Source organism: Calonectris borealis, chromosome 3, assembly GCF_964195595.1.
Source record: "Calonectris borealis chromosome 3, bCalBor7.hap1.2, whole genome shotgun sequence".
NCBI classification, from domain to species: domain Eukaryota; kingdom Metazoa; phylum Chordata; class Aves; order Procellariiformes; family Procellariidae; genus Calonectris; species Calonectris borealis.
Window position 1 is genome coordinate 24,848,359 of NC_134314.1, and position 20,059 is coordinate 24,868,417.

The 20,059-nt window shown below is 35.0% G+C and overlaps 1 protein-coding gene across 1 annotated transcript in view; it reads right to left on the reverse strand.

The window, feature by feature from the left end:
• The window catches only part of CSMD1 (CUB and Sushi multiple domains 1), a 1,311,413-nt gene that overhangs the window by 195,645 nt on the left and 1,095,709 nt on the right, over positions 1-20,059 (reverse strand). The window contains exons 31-36 of the mRNA XM_075145187.1: positions 18,425-18,541; positions 14,936-15,049; positions 12,922-13,017; positions 4,270-4,473; positions 3,034-3,158; positions 2,307-2,403 (exon numbers count right to left, since the gene is read on the reverse strand). Coding sequence (XP_075001288.1) covers positions 2,307-2,403; positions 3,034-3,158; positions 4,270-4,473; positions 12,922-13,017; positions 14,936-15,049; positions 18,425-18,541 — 753 coding nt within the window. The remainder of the gene's footprint in view (positions 1-2,306; positions 2,404-3,033; positions 3,159-4,269; positions 4,474-12,921; positions 13,018-14,935; positions 15,050-18,424; positions 18,542-20,059) is intronic.

Below are 20,059 nucleotides of genomic sequence, written 5' to 3' on the forward strand. Positions count from 1 at the left end.
GGGCTGCCCGGGTGCCCCCTGGCTGCCTGCTCCTGGCTGCGGCGGTGAGATGGGCCCTGGCTGCCAGGCCCTGCCTTCCTGCCCCAGAGAGCCCCCGTTGCTCCTGGCACCCTGACCCCAGGGAGCAGCTGGTCCCTGCTGTGCCCTGACACAGAGATATGGTACAGTTATCTATCTTTGTAAAGTCTTCCTTAAGAAACAGACTCCAGTGAATTCACCTTTCCAAAACAACTCTGTGACATAGTTTAGCAGCACAGTTTATTAAGTTCTTAGTAATTAGTTGTACATCTGTGCATCTTGAATACTTATTTAGAAGCTGAATGATGAATTCACAGACAGTGAATCAGAAGACAATGATATTGTACAAGATTTAGTAACAGAGAAATGATACCTGCTGAATTTTACCACTTATGAAATTATGCCTGGAATTCAGTTTCAATGTCACATTACTGGTTCAGTTTTGAGAACAGCAGATTTCATGTCATGTTTAAATATTCTTCATTAGGCCTTTGCCATACACAAAATAATTCTTCATTTTAAGTCTGACATTCATTATACAAAAGAGAGAAATCCACTCTATCTCCAATGAAATATTTCCAGTACAAAAAACTGTCTTTTTCAGTTTCCCTGGAAACTAGGAAGGCTTTTAAGCTAAAGCAAGATGACACACTTTTAGTATAGAATAAGTGTTTTGAGTCTTGAGTATTGTTAAACAGAATATTGTTAAATGGATCATTTCATCAGTTCTTTATCCAACAGGTCCAATATATTTGCCACATATTTCACTTGTCAAAAGCTGGTTATGATTCATAATTTCTTTCTCCCTTATTGCCAATTTAATATACAGCATAGTTACTAGCTTTTAATATAAAATGTTATAGCCTTTTGTACTGGGTCTGGCTGGGATAGAGTTACATTTCTTCTTAGTAGCTGGTGTGGTGCCATGTTTTGGATTTCTGACCATAACAGTGTTGATAACACAGGGATGGTTTCGTTACTGCTGAGCAGTGCTTACACAGAGTCAAGGCCTTCTCTGTTTCTCACACCACCACACCAGCCAGTAGGCTGGGGGTGTACAAGAAGCTGGGAGGGGAAACAGCCAGGACAGCTGACCCCAACTGACCAAAGGGATATTCCACACCATATGACGTCACGCTCAGCAATAAAAGCTGGGGGACAAAAGAGGAAGGGGGGGATGTTGGCAGTTACAGCATTTCTCTTCCCAAGCAACCATTATGTGTGATAGAGCCCTGCTGTCTTGGATATGACTGAACACCTGCCTGCCGATAGGAAGCAGTGAATGAATTCCTTGGTTTGCTTTGCTTGTATGTGCAGCTTTTGCTTTACCTTTTATATCTCAACCCATGAAATGTCTCACTTTTACCCTTCCGATTCTCTCCCCCATCCCACTGTGTGGGAGTGAGCAAGCAGCTGGGTGGGGCTGAGCTGCGAACTGGGGTTAGCCCACAATACATTTTAATAAGTAAATTTTGAGGTGCAGCTTCAAATTATTTAATTCAATATCCAAATAATATGGGGTTAACTTTTTCAGTTGATCATTCATTTCCTTACATAATCCAATATATGTCTATAAAAGTTTGTGAAGTCACCAGAGAGGCAAAATTCTGCAAAATGCTTTAGCTACACCAGAATCAGATCAGGCTTCTGATAGACTTCATGAGTCTGGGGTATTATTCATGACTTAATCTTATATGAGAAATCTCTTTATCTTGGTTTGGTTTATAGAACATGCTCTTTCTATAAAAATTGTCTTATAAAAAAGGAGTAAAACTATATATGCCTGATGTACATGTGAAACAACAAATTACATGGTTTGTTATGTTGCAATTGTAGTAATTTTGTTCTCTGAGGTCTGGTGAGTTTGGATGAATACTGAATGCTTCATCTTTTTCCTGAGAAAAGGAGGCTAACAAGGATAAACTAAGTCAAAACTGTCAATGAAAGCTCCTTGAATGTCAGTACCAATGTATATCGCTATATCCTCTCTATAGGAGGGGTAGGTAAGATAAAAGAAAGAAATTTTTTTGACAGTATTATCATCTAAATCCCACTAATCAAAGCTAAACATTCTAGTATTGTATTTTCTTCTGAAAATCTCTCTTTAAATTTGAATATTGACAAGTTTACAGCACCTGAAATCTTCTCCCCAAAATGAGAACATTTCATAATACCATGAAAGATGTGATATAAATATACTCCTTGTGTATATGTGTGAGCAAAAAAAGACTTGTCCTCTCACACACCTATACATAGACCTGTATGTTTAAATCACAGCATATGCTCACCTGAAAAGCTCCCAAGGCGTGGTGCTGTCATATCTCCACCATCGTATATTTCAAGAGAGTCCCAATTATGTTCAGTGGCAAAGCTGATGACCTGGATCTGTAAAACACCACCACAGAACTTTTTAAACCAACTAGCCATATGTATTTTTAAATGTTCTAGAAACAACAAAATAAAAAGATAACATGCCCCAAAGAAAATACAAATAAGCAGATCCAAACAAAAAGACCTGAGTGAAAAAATGTAAATAAAATATTAACGTTCACTTTTGAACTTGTCTTAACTTTTAGAAAATATGACACTAGGTAAGTAAGAAGGATTTTGCAGATATGTTGCATAATCATAAATAATTACTCAAAGTATAAATGAGCAGATAATCAAGACAATTGCAGATCTCTCAAGTGCCTCAGTGATATCCTAGCAGATAGAAAGGGTTGGCATTTGCATAGCAGATTGAAAGATCAGGACCTGCTTTCAATATTCTACACAGTTCAAAGAAAGCTGCTTGTTAACAATTTCTCATTCATACCCCCATGTAAAAATAAAGTAACATAGAATAAAGCTAACCAAAGAACAATACTGAGAAAAACAAAGCACAAATATTTCAAGTATGCAAAAAATGATCTTACTCATTGCTATTTTCTGACACTTCTAGAGAAATAAACAATTACTTTTTAAACTGAACAACAAAATACTTAATATTCCATGTTTGACAGAATATAGACTTGCCTGAATACCTGATCCCTCAGTCACTATGATTTTCCACACACAATTCAAGCTGTTACCATAAGGTTCAGGGTAACCTGGTGAAAGAATAGTACCTCTCCGCTCGGTAAAATTCCCACTGCATGGCACTGAAAAAGTATTATCATGAATTATTACAAAACCTAAACCACTTCAGAGAACAGAAAAGTAATAATAATTTTACTAAGCTAATTATAATAATTCTCTTGTGTAGCATAAACACACAGATGTGAAGCAATGATCTGAACTTAGAAAGCAATGTTATCTAAAATATATGAACAATATCAAGCATAAGATACAACCTGTATGAATAAACAATTTAGAAGTGAACTTCATTTTGAGTGTGTGCAGCCTAGAACAGCCTAGCAGCACAGCCTAATCATGTCTTACCTGAGAGTAACAACAAACTGTAAAGACGTAACATTAAACACAACCATGATTGACAGAAATCATGTAAACTTATCCACAGCCTAAGATAGTTCCAATATTGGATCTAGCTGGTAAAGCAGTGTGGTACATTAAATATTTTTACTGTATACACAATTGCTTCTTTAAGGTTCAAGAAAACAAAATGAAACTAAACAAAAAAAAACCCAGAATATACAGAAAATAGGACACCTACATTTATTTTTAGAACACTCTAATAGTAGAGTAAATTCCTATGAATAGCAATGACTTTTGGATATAAATCCAAGGAGGGAGAGAAGAAAACCTTTGAACACTTGCAAAAAAAAATTTGAAGTGCTAAACATTATCCCACTGCAGGTTTATTGACAACTGAAGAAAATTAGCTATACTTAACAATGCCATCATTATTCAATGTACACTATGCTTCTACTTGAAAAAAGAAATCATCATCCTATGTGAGATAGAAATATACAAGTACTGTGTAATAAAACAGGTAAAGACACTTCTGCAGAATTAAATTCTGTCCTGTATTTCAAGCTGTAGATGAGTCATGAAAATAATGAATGTTCAAGAAAATGTGCATCACACTTGTTCATATAATCTAAGTCATTATATGAAACACTATACTGCCTACCAGCCAGCTGGTACTCAATTACTTTTTGATATGGAAAACTGCTCTTTTAAATTGGGCATGACTGATATTAATCAAAGGAGAGTGAATATATGTGTAAAATACTATTTTCTTAAACAGTTCCTGAATTCTGATTCAGAGACATGTGTGACAGAACAGATGACTTAAATGTAATTGCTTACCTATACAGCTCGGTACTGTGTCATTCCACTGAGCTAAGGCATTAGGTACAGACTGACATCGGATAGCTTTTGAGCCTTGTAGCAGATAGCCAGGACTACACTCAAATCGAACAACAGAGCCTGCTGAAAACTCAGAACCAATTCTCCTTCCATACCTAGGCTCTGGAACTGAGCTACACTGCGTATCACTTGTGCGTGGAACAGCTGTATAAAGAGAGAAAGAAAAAAAAAAGATGCCATGAATCCAAATGACAGTCATCATCTAAAAAATAAATAGACCACTAAAAATGCTTATTGTTTCTTGTAGGACAGAGCTCAATTGTATTTGTTCCTTTTACTTGCTCTGCTCCTGTATTCTCAAAGAATGGCCTAATGCTTTCATGGCTGTTAACTGGATTCCGGTTTTGGGCTGTGACCACGTACAGTCATGTGAGTGCCACGGCAGCTTGGAGAGCAATTGACTTTGGAAGCACATCCTTAGGCATGAGAGGACCAGTGGGTGTTTCAACTGCCCTTTTTAATGGCAGGATACTATACCTACCACCTATTTTACCTATTAAATATGGAAAGTTTTGGCTTCTCTTTAGAAGTTCCTCATTAGAAGCCAAGAAAAATATTATGCTGGAGATAATCAGTTATAAAACCAATGTAATATTATACAAATATCTGATTTATCATATTGGAGAATACTAAGTGATAACAATGTACCCTCAAGGCTATTTCAGTGTTTACAGTTGACAATAATTTCTGAGAATTCATAAACCTGATGTGATGCAAGAACAGTTAAAAGACTGTAAGCAACATTTAAAGAGCAAAATAATAAAATTCATTAGAAGCTCATGGATTTATTTTCCCTTTGGCTTTGTTATTTATAACCACTTCTTTATAGCAGGCATTTTTTTGTACTTACTGACTCTGGGTATTGTGCATGTTGTTTGTGTATCAAACTTGTTTTTTCTACATTTCATTTTGCAGTTAGCTAGTAAATGCCAATTTTGTTTTAAAGAAATATATATTTATAGAAAAAATAATAGAAGTATCATCTGTGTGCAATATCATCTATGTTTTACACTATAATAAAATAAATGTACATTAAAAATAATCTCAAGCAATTTTTCCATGTGAGTGGCATGCTCAAAAGCTTTGTTTGGTCAGTTTGGCTTCTTCAAGAATTAGTTTCAGGGGATTACTGCATCTAGATATAAATAACACCATGAAAACTGCTAGCCATTTGGTCCTTAATTAACAAAGACACAAAATGGCACAGAAAAAAACAAACAAAAAAGGTGTTTAGATTTATTCCTGGCAGATTTTCAAACATGATGTTTCTGGCTTACTAACCTATTTTAAGAATAGTGTAAACAGAAGCATGGTTATTTTTAATTTTATTTTACACTCTTACATTTAATTTTCTTTGCTGGCCTGTAAGAGTGAAGAGCAATATTCCCATCTATTCATGTGCACACCTGTACAAACACACCCCCCTACCCCCACCCCACCCCACTTGTTCAGCTACCCTGGTTACTAAGTAAAAGACAAGGTGTGTGGAGCCTTTATATACTTATTTTCATATTGATAGCTTTATGCTTTTCTTATTTCTTATAACAGTACAATACATGGTCTTTTTATTAATATGCAGTGGGTTGATTTGTCAGACAGGGTCATACAGATAAAATAACACATATTTTCTTCTAAATCAGTAGGTTAGATGGTTGCAGAAGATTTTAGCCTTGAAAGCTTAAGAAAGTTATAAAATGCACCCAAGATTAAAAGAAATGGTCAGAGGTAAACTAACATACTCCTGGAATGATAACTATACAATACAGCAAAACAAAAGCAAATACATTTTTCAAGTTTTTAAAAAGGTTAAATGCTTTACATAGTATAAACAAACCACTTCCCTTTCAGTAAATTTAATATACCTGCCTTTGTTTAAATAAATGGGATTTTGTGATTAAGTTTTCAATAGGACCTCAGTATCACACAGCTGCTCTGTGAAACTTGTTCATGCATACAGTTCTAACCGTGGCAGGAAATTGTTCTTTACTTGTGGAAGGATAATGAAGAAACCATAGTTCAAGGATTTCACAGAGCCACAGTTCTTCCTGATTGTAACCTGCAGACCGATGCAGTCTGCCAGGTCAATTCAACTGACCCAGCCTGTTCTTTTTTGTTCTCTTTTGTTGGGACTAATACCTTTTCCTCTACCAAATGGTCTACTGTACAAGCACTATTTCATTCAAACCTTTTTTTTTTTTTTGTATAATGACTTTACAACTGACTAGGTGATAATGGCCGCTCACACATCCAGCCACATGACTGTCATATGCCTAGAACTACACCTTCTGCCACGTGATTAAGCATTAACCCATCCCTTGGTCAGGACTACTTGTTCAAATGGGAGTTTTGGTCATGAGATAAATCATTCGCAATCATGTGATAGCAAAAGGTTCAATACATTGTTGTGGACAAACCAGTTTTGACTCAGGGAATTTATGCCTATTTATGCTCAATTTATTTTATTACCAATTAACACAAACCTCTGATCACTGATTCAGGAGTTAAGAAGAAAGAGGACACAAACAATCAAAACAACAACATAAGTAAACAGCTTTCCTTCCCTCTCCCCAGGCTCAACTTCAATCAAACATCTCTCCTCTCCCTTCCTTGTCTCAACTTCCTTGTGTCCATCTTAGTTCCACCAGTAAGGTGAGAGACAGCACAGGAGGTTGGGGTCATGTGCTCTCTTTGCCCCTGTGTTTTCCTCTTCTGTACTTAGCACTTTACTCATTCTCTCTCCTGCTTTTTGCTTCTTCAAGTTTTCATGTCACCCTGTTTCTTAGTGTTCGTGCTACAGCGTAGGTCACCCATGGGCTGCAGTTGCTCAGAGACGTCCCCCTGCTGCAGAATAGGTCTTTCACAGGCTGCCAATCCCTCTGAGGTGTTCTTACTCCAGCATGGCTTACCCACAGGCCACAATCCCTTTAGAAGTGCTGCCCTTTGGCATGGAGGACCTCTTTCCAAGAGTGTGTCTCCAACAGTCCCTCCAGCAGCATCTCCAGCAGCATGTCCCCAGAAGCATCTCTGCCCCAAAGCAGTTGTCACTTTCTTAAATATCTTTGAGCAGAGGCACTACATGCTCCTCTGACTGGTGGAAGTGTTAGCATGTGAGAGGTTTTTTATACCAGCTTCAGAGGAAGCTGTTTGTGAGTGGCATATGGCAGCTCATGACCTCCTCCCACACAGATCACCACTACAGCCCCCTGCTAGTTAAACTTTTAGCTTTACATGTGTCTAAACCTTACCTGTCTTCCTAAAAGCCTATATGACCTGACTGAAAATTTCAGAATCAGTCCTGGAGTATTTTTCATTCACTGTGTAGACGAAACTCTTGCCCAGCCTTTTATGGGAATACTACCTTTCTCTATTTATTTTTTTACCTACTTCCTCAAAAAGGAGGAAATTTCAGAAGAAAATCCTTGCTCAGATTCTCTAACCCTCACCTGAAGTCCACATCTGGAGCATCCCTACAACAGCTGTGCAAAGGTAAAGGACCTCTTTTAAGAATCAGATTAAAGAATATCCTACAATTGTCAGTAATCACAGCTGGTGATTTGCATACATGCATTTGTAATCCAAACAGATTTTTGTGTAACTAGCATTTTCAGTAGCTCTCAACAAAGGATGTCAAATCATCTGGTTTCATTATAATATTGCCTTAGGAAAGTTATTTCCCTGTGAGCAGGCTATCTCTGCCATTATAGCAAATGTAGGGACCGTTTACTAACACTCTTAAATTAGTTCATGTAGCAGAAGTACTGCTATGTGCTTCCTTCCTTTTCAGACTGAAAGCCATCATTATACTGAGAGCAGCCAGTAAGTAAAACAGCCATGGCAGCCACAAACATCCATGGCTAGAGTTGTGTCAGATTATTCTATTGTCAGCAGGAAACACTCAATACCACATTAAAATTGACATTTTGCTCAGTTTTTCACAGGTTTTACTAATACTCTATTAATTGTTACACTGAGATAAGAAATGCTAAAGATGCACAAATAAACCCTGCCATCCACCATAAGAGGCACGATTTTTCTAATGCCTTTTTTTTCCTGTTTTAAGAAGAACTGCCTTAAGAAAAAATGCCAGACATAGCAGCAAAGTGAGGTACTCCCATACTGCTTAAAATGGAATTTAGATTTAAGTAATCCATGGCAAAATGCAGTGCAGTTTCAAACATCTATAAGATGTGTTGTAAACCGGGACATAATCTGTCATGGTAACACATATGGAAAATAAAACTAACAGTATTAGTTCTGCTCTCTAATTACACTTAGCAGTAAGTGTGTGGCTATGTATTCTATTCTTGTCGCAGATTAGATCAACTTAATTGTTAAAGTCACATTCCTCTTTTATTTTTGTTCCCTTTGTCTTTCTTCCACAGTCCTTCCTCATCCTAGTATGCTAACTTTCTTAATAGTCCTCTTTAAAATCTCATTTGACCTCATAAACTAATTCACATATTTGTATGGTAGAGCAAGGAAAGGAAGACAAGCATTAAAAACCCATAAATTTTTGGGTGGTAGAAAGGTCATTACTTTGCTTTTTAGGGAAAGGACTCTGTACTGCTGCAGCCTCAGGTATATAAAAATATATGCTATTTTTTCTTAGGTGATGTCATAGCCGGAAAACAAGCATAAGATAAACTAGAAAAAAATATAATTCCCAATCTTCTTAAATGTGATTGTTCCTAGCATATTTCAACATACCTGACCCTAATATTCTAAAAGACTAGATATTCATTCAGTCTGATATTACAGATACCCTTTACTTATTGTATGAAATACAAAGAAATGTGGTCATCTGAGGAAAAGAAATGAAGGCACAGATGGCATATGCAGTTAAAAAGAAGTTTTTCAAAGTGGCATTGCAAAAGCCATTAAATCTGAATCAAAAGCTACAAACCTTATCTGTTGCTTTCTCAAACCAGAATGTGAAATAATGCAAACAATAACTTTTTTTCCCCTCTAGCCTTCCTTCCAGCTTTTGCCTATAGCATTGGCAACCTAGACTTCTCAAACTGTATCCCAGAGACATTCCATTTTCTATAGTAATTATCCTCCACCTTTTAGTAAATGTTTCATACTGCTGTGAAACAAAATTGAAATCAGCCCAGTGTAAAAGTGAACAGGGAAGAAGGTCAACCTGGAATTGAGGGCGATAAATAAAGTGATTGACTTTGCAGATCAGATTACTGTGTTCAGTGTGAGAGCGGATGTTATTCTCTGGACTGTTTGAAAGGGTAGCAAGCAGGCGGTCATTGGAAATACAATCACATGCTTCAAAAGAAGAGAGAAAAATTTCAAAATGATAGAGCTTATTAAATACCACTAACTCATTAACCAATATATGTATACATACATGTGTGTGTATTAAATAAAGCTCTTAAGATATATTTTAAAATATATTAAAAACCCTGGATATTCAAATAAATTCATGATTCTCCTGAGACAAATAAATTGACTAATTTTCTGCTGCTGCAGAGAACACTTCTCATTTGTTAAAATCTATTTCTTACAGTTACTAAAAAATAAGTGTACTCCAAATAAATGACTGAAAGGAGGCATATTATTGTGCTCACCTGGAGACTTACTGTTCAACCGCAATATGTGTGTGTGTGTATATACACATATACACCTAACAGAATTGAGGCTTTGAATGAATTCTTTAAAAGCAGCAAAAAATAACTAAACACTTCAGGCATATGAAAACCAAATAGAATAAGACAGAAAGGTGTCATTCATATGCAAATGGCTGATAAGAACTCAAATGCTGAAAGCTGTTTTCTAATTCCAGAAGTTTATATTCCCCCTCTTTTCCGATTAATTGTGCATGATAAATTTATATGCAAGTGATCCCTTTGATGTGTAAAAAGGGCAGGTACTGATATCTTGAGTTATATTCAAAGTAGGATGTGCAGTCATGGTGATACCTTTCTATAAACACAGAAGTAAGAAGGCTTAAAAACACCATCCAGAAGGAGTTTGAACAGTCCCAACAAGCTCCTTACAACTATGGAAATATTCTTGAGGTGAGACAGTTCTTTCCATTAACTTTCTGTGTCAAACCATGACTGTGCTCTAATGTAAAAAAAAAAAAAAAAAAAAAGAAATTACAATTACTCTTGATAGTATTATTTAAAACTATGCAAAACTACTTCGATACTTCAATTTAATAAAGCTGAAAAGCTTTACACCACAGTGTTCAATGACTGTTTCATTAAGCTTATTGAGTGTGAATGCAATACATCTAGTGAACTGCCCAGAAGCCCCTTTGGGACTGCATTTGTTGTCTGTACAGGCAATGGACCTGTAAGCACTGCTCCAGGTCTCACCAGACTGCAGACACAGGGATCAGCTAGGTCTACTATGTTGCCTAGCAGCATGCTAACAGACTTGGGCATATTGTCTCATTCTTGCATTTCAACTGCAGTGTGCATACATGCACATAATACCCCCTCAAATTCAGTTTTGTCAGTAAGCGACCTGCAAGTCTTATATCTGCCACCCACCCTTCAATACTGAAACTGCCTCACGGTCTCTGCCATACCAATTTTCCCTCCAAGCTCTCCAAGAAGACAGAATTTCTTAGCAGCCTAAGCAGAAACTCTTGAAACATCAACTGGGAAGTACTGATCAATACTAACACAATTAAGTAAACTCCCCAAAACCTTGAGCTGAGCTACGGATATTCATGAGGTAAGCTTCAAAGTGTCTTTGGCACTTTTACCCTCTCTTTACAGAATTACACTGAGGAATAGTGTGTGATGCAGAATCCAAGCTAACTTCAGTCAAACTAACTCTGAAACTGTAGGGGGTAAAAACATGTTGAAGCACAGCTATATTGTTTTGACAACATTATGCTGCCTATACATATCCAGAACTGAGATTTCATAAGTACTATGGTAATTTTTTCTTTATTTTTCCTTTCTTTTTCTTTATGTCTGGAGAAAGCTGAAATGAACAGTACTTCTATGGATAAAGACTTTAGGCGAATGTAACAAAGATGCTCATAATAGTTCTTATGCTGTATTCACTTGTTAAGTGAGTAACTGTCAGTATAGAACAAATCCCCAAATACATTTTTCTATTGTTTTTGTTAGAAAATGATCACTATTTCATATTGTAACTGTAATTGGATGGGGCAAAAATTAAGTATAAAATAAATGTTAAGTATACATTTAAGTATGAAAGTATAAAATCTTTCCTTTTGTTTTTAATATCTGTTTCAGGTAACTGGATATTTCTTCACCAGAACCACAAGACCTATTTTCTGTGTCATTATAATGTCTGAATATAAATCAGAAATTGTTGGACTGTTGATATTGTGTACAAATCTACTGGTTTTATTTTTACTGATTTATTGAGTTGCAAAATGCAGCTAACAATTCTGGGTGGATTTCCAGTGCTGACTTCAAATGCTACCCAGTGGCATGTTTGCACTTTCATCTCAGGGAAATCTGGCTTTTAACAAAGATCAAATATGTGCCTCCTCTGGTCCATAGCAGTCTAGCAAATTACATCCAACTCAATATAAAGTAAAGCTGTATCTCTCCTTTTGCTCAAAACTGAATATAATAGTCACTGTGTCTAGAAAACAAGTTCTATGGTCTTGTCCCTACTCATTTCAGTCGAGCAAAACACTGGCTAGATTTAATAGATATTTCTATCAGGTAACTAAATTAACTAGCTACAACCTGGTCACGTGCTCACAAACAGAGAAGAGCTGTTTGTGTATGTGGATATAGATGCCAGCTTGGGCTTCAAGGACTGCAAGAGGATGAAGTTGAGGAACCATCAGAAGGTTGCAATTAAGGTGAGCATATTCATGAAGTTGGTACATAGACAGGATCAGGCATGAAGGGGAAGGATACTGGTGAATTTTTTTAGAGAGATTTGAGAGCCTTGGAACAAATTATCCCATTGTGAGGGAAGACTGGGAATTTGGGCAGAAAGCCCGCAGGGATAGACCAGAAATTTTCAAAGAATTTAAATACAAAAAGGGAACATACCACAAGCGAAGGCAAGGACAGGTATAAATCAGAAGTATAACAGCATTGCTCAGCTACTTAGAAACAAAAATCAGGAAAGTCCAAGTCCAGCTGGAGCAAAAACTAGCAAAGGACATTAGGGAAAAAGAGTCTACAGGTATGCTAATTACACAGGGAAGTTCAAAACATATGTGGTTCATTACATATGTTGGTTCATTGGGGGGGTGTGGGGTATGGACAACCTAACGACAAATGATGCAGAAAATATTCAAGTATTAAATGCCTTTTTTGCCTTGCCTTCACAGTCCTCACCATGTACTTCTACAGTCTGAGGAGGACAGGAACACTCAGCAGTAAGGGAGCAGCAGATTACAGACTACTTAGGGAGGCTGGACATATTCAAGTCCATGGGGCCAAATAGAATTCATTGGAGACAACTGTCATTATGAAGCCAGTCTACCATCAGGAGAAGTCCCTGATGGCTGGAAAAAGGTTAAGATTACACCCATATTTAAAGAAACAGTTTAAGACCTAAGAAGAATTCAAAATAATACACTGTGTGAGACTGGCACCAGTGTCTTCCACCAAAAGTAGACATGTTTACCTTGGTAAACAAAGTGGAACCCCCTGGCTGATGCCCCACTCTTAGCACTGAATCGCAGAAGAATTTGATTAGATGTAGCCAAAGGCAATGTCTCTCCTACAAATGAAAACAGAAAATAAATTCAATACTTAAAACAGGAACAACAGTTACAACTCTTCAGTACGTAATCAAATATACTGTTAAAATACATAGTTTTATGTTTTCCTCTACAGTTAAAGAAAATGTAAATAACAGTGTATGAAATTAAATTTGCCATTGGAGGTTTGAAAACTTGTCGGAATAAAAAGACTTCATGATTCAACAACATAAATTGTCCGACATTTACTGCAGTTTTTCGATCTAGAGCTCCAACAAACTACTTGTCTGGGGAACCCTACTCTCATTTGGGGCTGAAATTTTTTGGTTAACATTTTTTTGTGACTGACAGTTTTCCCTTGCCTTGCAAAACACATTAAACAATTAAAAGTATTTGAAAAATGCCACAGGGGATCTTCATGTGATGTTTACCATTTCAAAACTAAAACTGAAATGAGAAAGAATATATCCATGACTCATTTTGTGTAGTTGCTTCAATAAAATATATGGTTACACATAAACTATATTACATTATTAGCTTTCTAATAGCATTTCAAATTTTATATATTGACTTGAGGATTAATAAAGATGTTTAATATACTTTATCTCCTTTCCTGAGATATCTGTCTACAGTCATGATAAAAGTTTAGTAATGAATCACTACAGGCAAAATTACAGTACTTTTACACTGCAAGGATGCCACTCCATATGACAACAGTTTTTATTCTCATTGGATTATATCAACCCATATTTTAGGAAATTCTACTGAAATGAATGATAACATGCTAATTTAAAATACCTTAGATAACTGGATAAATAGGATTTATAACTCTCTCACTTAAGTTAGTTTTATATTATTGTAACTAGCAATTCCATGTAACAGAATCCTATCCTAAACAAATATAAATCAGATATGTCACAAGTAGTAAGTAAAAATCACAAGTTTAAATTCCCTTCAATTATTTTCAAATGTTTTCTGTGAAAACAGACATTAGTTTTAACTTTTTTATACGTTTGATGCAATAAAATTAGGTGCTTAAATGAGTTGCCTCTTAAATTTAAACATTAAAAAGCAAATATTTTGTTTTGTTGCTGAACTCTTGCCAGTAATTGAACAAATTTTAAAATTAATTTGTGAACTCTTATTATGACACAAATAGCTAGGATTCACCAGAGGAAAATGATGAGTTGAATTTTTCAAATAATAAAATGTTTTCTATAAATCAAATAGATATGTTACATTCTTTTAATATCAAGTATTTCTCCAATTATTCAAAGTGAAAACCAAGAAGCCATGAAAAGCCCTGCAAAAAGGCTGCAAAAATCTTAAACTCACATATAAAATCTCCTAAATACTAGGATTGTATGATAAATCACATTCATAGCTGTAGAAATATATTTGTGTATTATCTACTTGAGATGAACATAGTCATTATATATGCATACATTGGAAATTCTGGCCATGCTGAAATCCATATAAGTTTAATTATGATTTCACAGGGTCAACATTTTGCTATAGTTACCTGAATAAAACAGCTGGCCTGCTTTTAGTCTAAGTGCATGTTTGCATACAGATAATTGCATCTTGTGAATACAAGTAATTTGTGTTTAAATTAGACATTCAGAAAATTTAGATGTGCAATTCATAGGGTTTAGGGGCAGAGAAGATAATTATACCATCCAATCTGTCCTCTTACATAAAGATCTGAGAATTTCATTCAATTATTTCTGCACTCATCCCAGTGATCAGTTCTTGCCTAAACTGTATGTTCCAGGAGAATATCTTGATTCAAAGATTTAGAAGGGTCTTCCATTTCCCTTAGCATCCTGTTCCAATGACTTTATTATTATATTTCCAAATGAAATTCATAACATTCTCCTGATTTATTTTTTCCATACTGAGCTATGTAAGAAATGTATATTTCTTTTCTTTACTTACCTGAGTGGGATCCAGACAGTGAACTAAGAAGTCTAGCCTGAGAGTTTTCTCCATCAAATAATTCTGCCACATCATTCAAAGCTGTCTGGAAATAGGCAAATTGTCCAAATACAACTAAATTTTAAAAAAAAAAAGAAAAAGAGAGAGCAAAAAAAAATTAAAAGAGAGAAGATAAAACAAGAACCTAGTCTTAAAAAAAATTAATGGGATATTTTTGCTTGTCTTAGTTACCAGTGGATTCCTGTCTGAATTCTTTCCAAGTTAATTTATTGTCTACCATGATAAACAGCTGCATTAAACACAAGTAATAAGAATCTGATGTGCTTTTCATTATTTCCTTATTTTCAATTTAAAAAAAAACTTTCTCCAAAAGTCTGCTCTCCCATCAAACAAGTCTTGTTCCTTGTTCATAGGTACCTATGAGAATAAGAAAATGGAATATCTAACAAGGAAATTTTTTTACCAAAATTTCACTACTAAGCAACTGTTAAGGAGCATCTGTTGTCATACATGATTAGTTGCTTATCCAGCTTTAATCTGAGGAAGATGTTTTAAACTTATTGATTTGGCTATTTTTGTAACTTTGTATTAGTATTTATTTTATCAGAAAGAATATAAAAACTGATCAAATATTAAAAATATCAATGTGTTACTGGTTTTGACATATTGCTGCACTTAATTTGTACTTGAGCTGTAAGTAATTTAAAGTGTATTAACAAATAAATCATTTAATTATATGACACATCTCACTAGTCAATAGCAAATGGTTCACTGAATTCAAATATCAGATAGCAATAGAATCATGAAGTAATAAACCAGTAAAATCAAGTCAATAAAAATATTACTTCATCACTCCAGCCACCCATATTTTATTTACAAGGGAGGAATCTGTCTTAAAATTATACCTATTCCAGATTCTGTATACAAACCACAGGTCTTCAATTCAGCACGATTTCTGTTTAGATTGTATTTTCCAACTTCTTGTAAAGTTCTTAATTTTTTAAACTTTTTTTTAAAACAAATTGCATAGTGCAACCTCCTGATTTTTAAAAGCAGGGCCAACTTTGAAGTTCGATTAGGTTGCTCAGGTGTTTTTCCAAGCAAATTTTGAAAATTGGCAAAAAATCTTCTTCAAGCTACCTGTACTTAATCGCTGTCATGGTGAAGAATGTTTTCCTTATGTCCAGTTGGAATTTATTGTGCTACAACTTGTGTATACTGCCACTTGTTCTTCATTGCATATTTCTGGAAGGAAGGGTCCTCCTCACTTATCTTCTCCAGGCTGAACTTCCTTCAATTTTTCCTTGTACTGTGCTTCAGCCTCCTAATTATCTTGCTGGCTCTCTGTTGGATTTGGACTTGTTCTATTTTAGCAATCTGTGCCTTGTAATTTGGAAGCACAAAACCATAGACGCAGTTTCTAGATGCTGCTTCATGAAGGCTACGAAGAGGGAAACGGTACCTCAACTTGCAGGCCACATCCTTGCTAGTGCAGCCCAGTGTGCAGTTAGTCTTCGTTGCTGCAAGGGCATCCTTTGTGCAAACTATTATCAACTAGAAGTAAAGTTATTGCAATGTTCTTCAATCCCTAAACCTATTAGAACTGCTAAAAATATTTTTTTTTAAAAGAAAATTTGTATCACAAATGAAAAAGGATTGGTTTGAAGTTATGTACATTTAAGTAACTTTTCTGTCCAGGCCTCTTCAAGTCAGGACCATCATGAGATCCAGTATAGAGAAATAATTTTGTCAGGTACTTGCCAAGCATTTTAAATGTTAGCTATAGATTCTTCTTGAGTCAGTTTCTCTTTCTAACAAATAAAAATAAAAATATTTATTTGTTTAGATGGCTGGTGAAAGGGTTGCATAATTTTTAAATAGCATATAGTAAAATATGAAATTTTGAGCATTATTGATTAACAACTTCTAAATTGTGATAATATCCAATTATTCAATGTACTAATTAAACACCAAAAAAATAAACACAATGTAATTACTTTAATGAACTTCACAACTACTGATATGGGCCTAGAGATATTTTGCGTGTTCTCGATCAGGAATTCCAGTGAAAAATATTGTGTAATAAAGTCGCTGATTGGATAAATGTGTCTCTCTGCAAAGCTCCAATAGCATTTCACTGTAACTACTCTCTGGGAGATCTAATCACTCTGAACGATTTGACGAATCCTTTCTATAAGTTCCAACCACTTTCTTGTTCTACTGGTTATTTTCTTGCATTCTATACAATTCTAGCAGGAAAAAGAAGAATTACATCCTATCAAAGCTCACTTTCTCTTGTAGAAGACTCAAAACTATAATAAAGAATACAGAGTACTTTTAAACTTTCCTGTAGTAGAAATCTCAAGGATTTGTGTTACTCCCACCCCTAAAATAGTGATGAATAACTTTTATATCATATATATTGTGTTTTTTGAAATAGGACAATAATTAATTAAAATATATTTTATTTGATAATTATTTAACCATAGTTGCTGCAAGTATCTACTGTGCAAATGTATCTCCTTTTTTTCTGAAGAAATGCTTCTGAAATGTAAGAACAAACTTTCTAAAACATGATGAACATGGAATTAATAATTTTCTTACTACAAAGCTGTGAACAAAAATTGTGAACAAAAACATTGAGCTTGTCTCAAATAATAGTAATAAAAAAGACTAGTAATCAGGAGTTCAGTACTAGAGTGACATTATGAATTATTATTAGCAGGTGTAATAAATTTTTCCCAAGCTCTCAACCAGTAAATCTCTAACTGCTTCTGTCAGCAGCTTTCCAAATTCCTTGGTGAAAAAACTGCTGAGTCCTTACAGACTTTGTTGCATATAGAAGTACCAAACACACTAAGTTGCTGTGCATTCAGTCTTTTGGTAAGTAATAAAATGGATCTTATTGCTATTTGTCTGGACTTGAATTAGGGAAACCTGCTTTGCAGAAAATCATGTCCTGCATACAATCGCACAAGTTTTAGAGATTTTGTCCAAGTATTTTGACACATTGAAAGAACCAGTTTTGTGATTTTTCACAAATATTTCTGGCACTTTTATGTAAAATTGCTTTCTTTCCCTCCACTGTACTTGTTAGATGTGATCCTACTCATCTTGCCCTTGTTAAAACATGAAAAACAAAAAGTGAAAATATAAGAGAACACATGATGTTTGTTTTTTGACAACTATTTTTACTTTGCAGGAAGCCTGAATGAATGATTATCCTATGATGACGAATGATGTAATCAATGAAAGTATTCAGGATATGCTTGGAAGGAAGACACAGATAGCTTAGCTGAAGTCTATTGATTACTCTAGGGAGAAATAAAAGGTCAAAACCCTAGAATCAATTTCTGTGTCAAGAATACATTTATTTTTGATAAGCAATTTGCAATATATTGAAAGTCTAAGGTCACTATTACACATGAAGGGCATTTGAAGAGTAGAATAATGATTAAGGATTGATAAATCAGAAGAGGAGATTCTTACCAAATTCTTTAGGTACAGTTATTGAATAATGGCAAGTTTGTCCAGCAGTGTAATTATGAGGATAACTTGGTGATAAAACCACTCCCTCTGATCCAGTATACTGCCCTCCACATGGTGCTGGAAACAAAATAGAAAGAAATGTGTTACTTAATTACAGTTGTCTGTATTAGTTCAGTCTGAAAATGAAAACCTAAAAATTACTAAGTGATAGTTTAGTGGTTTTGCTTTTGTTTGGTTTTCCTATAATGACATATCTAATGGTTCTTTCTCAGAATATCATTTTTATTAAAATTCCTTTAAATTCAGAATACATGAGAGTTTTGCTTGACTACAAGTATTCATATAGGTCTGGAAGTATAAATTGTTTAGTTGAAAGAAACTGTAAACATAGAATTTAGGTGGGTGTTTTCAATTTGAATATATGTCTATATCCAGCTATTTATGTATCTATGTAAAAAAAAATCTCAGAAAAAAAAAATGGTACTGCATAATTAAACAGCACAACACAGTTCTCTTGGGTCTCAGAGGAATAGATAGATATGCTAATAGTACCCTGCACAGAATGGATTCTGCTTTGTGAATGTATGCTTGAACTGCCTTGCTTTTCATAACTTCCTAGATGATTATCAAAAGAGCATATAGCTGAAACCTATAAAAAAATCTTTGGATTCATATATATATAAAACAGAACAGAAAGAGTAAGAGAAACTCTTTACAGCTACAGAAGTCAGAAGGGATATTTAAGGACAGTGGATCCCCAACCTTCAAGATTAGTCAGGCATTACGTAAGTAGCAATTCTGCCCGTATCATGAGAAAAAAAATGAACAAGCGTGCGTGGTATGTTCCTTCCATGTATGGGCAAACGTGGCATGCTGAGGGACTGCTGGATTTACCAATATTATAAGTGAAATTTACCAATAATATAAGTGAAAGCACTATATCATAGGAAGTCTGTGTCTCAAGGATTTCTCAGGAAAAGCCAAAGCAGGGAATGGATGAAAGGGATATGTGCTTTTGGAGAAATAAGGAGTGGCTATTTTTAAGTTAAAATATTTCCTTGTGTTGGATATTGAGTAAATACATCTCTATACAATGAAAACAAAGAATTGCCATCATTCTTCTCAACTTTTGAGAACTAATGGAAAGGCTACGTTTCCTATCAAAATCTTCATTAAAAGTTAAGTCTTATAATAATTACATTAGTTACATGCAATCCAGTGGTTTCATCAAACACTACTAAAAATTACAGATTTTACAAGAATAAAAGATTGTTGTACACTGTTATTTTACCCAAGAAGCCAATAATTAAATTATTTTAAAAATAAATAAATAGATAAATTAAATTATAAAAAACTAGAATAGTCACATTACTTTTGTTTTTAAGCAAGGAAAATACCATTGCATAATCTAAAAAATTACTTTCTACTATAAGGAACAAAGTAAACCAACGTTACTCCTCTCTGGGAATCTTACATATAGCAGATTACGTCTTAACAATTGGAAAGCAGCTCTGAGGAGAAGGACCTGGGGTACAGATGGACAAGCTGATTGGTCTGGGTCTATCAAAGGACCCTGTTACCAGCTCCCAGCTCTGCTGACCCAGCTCATGTGCTGCAGGACTGCACCCAGTGAGC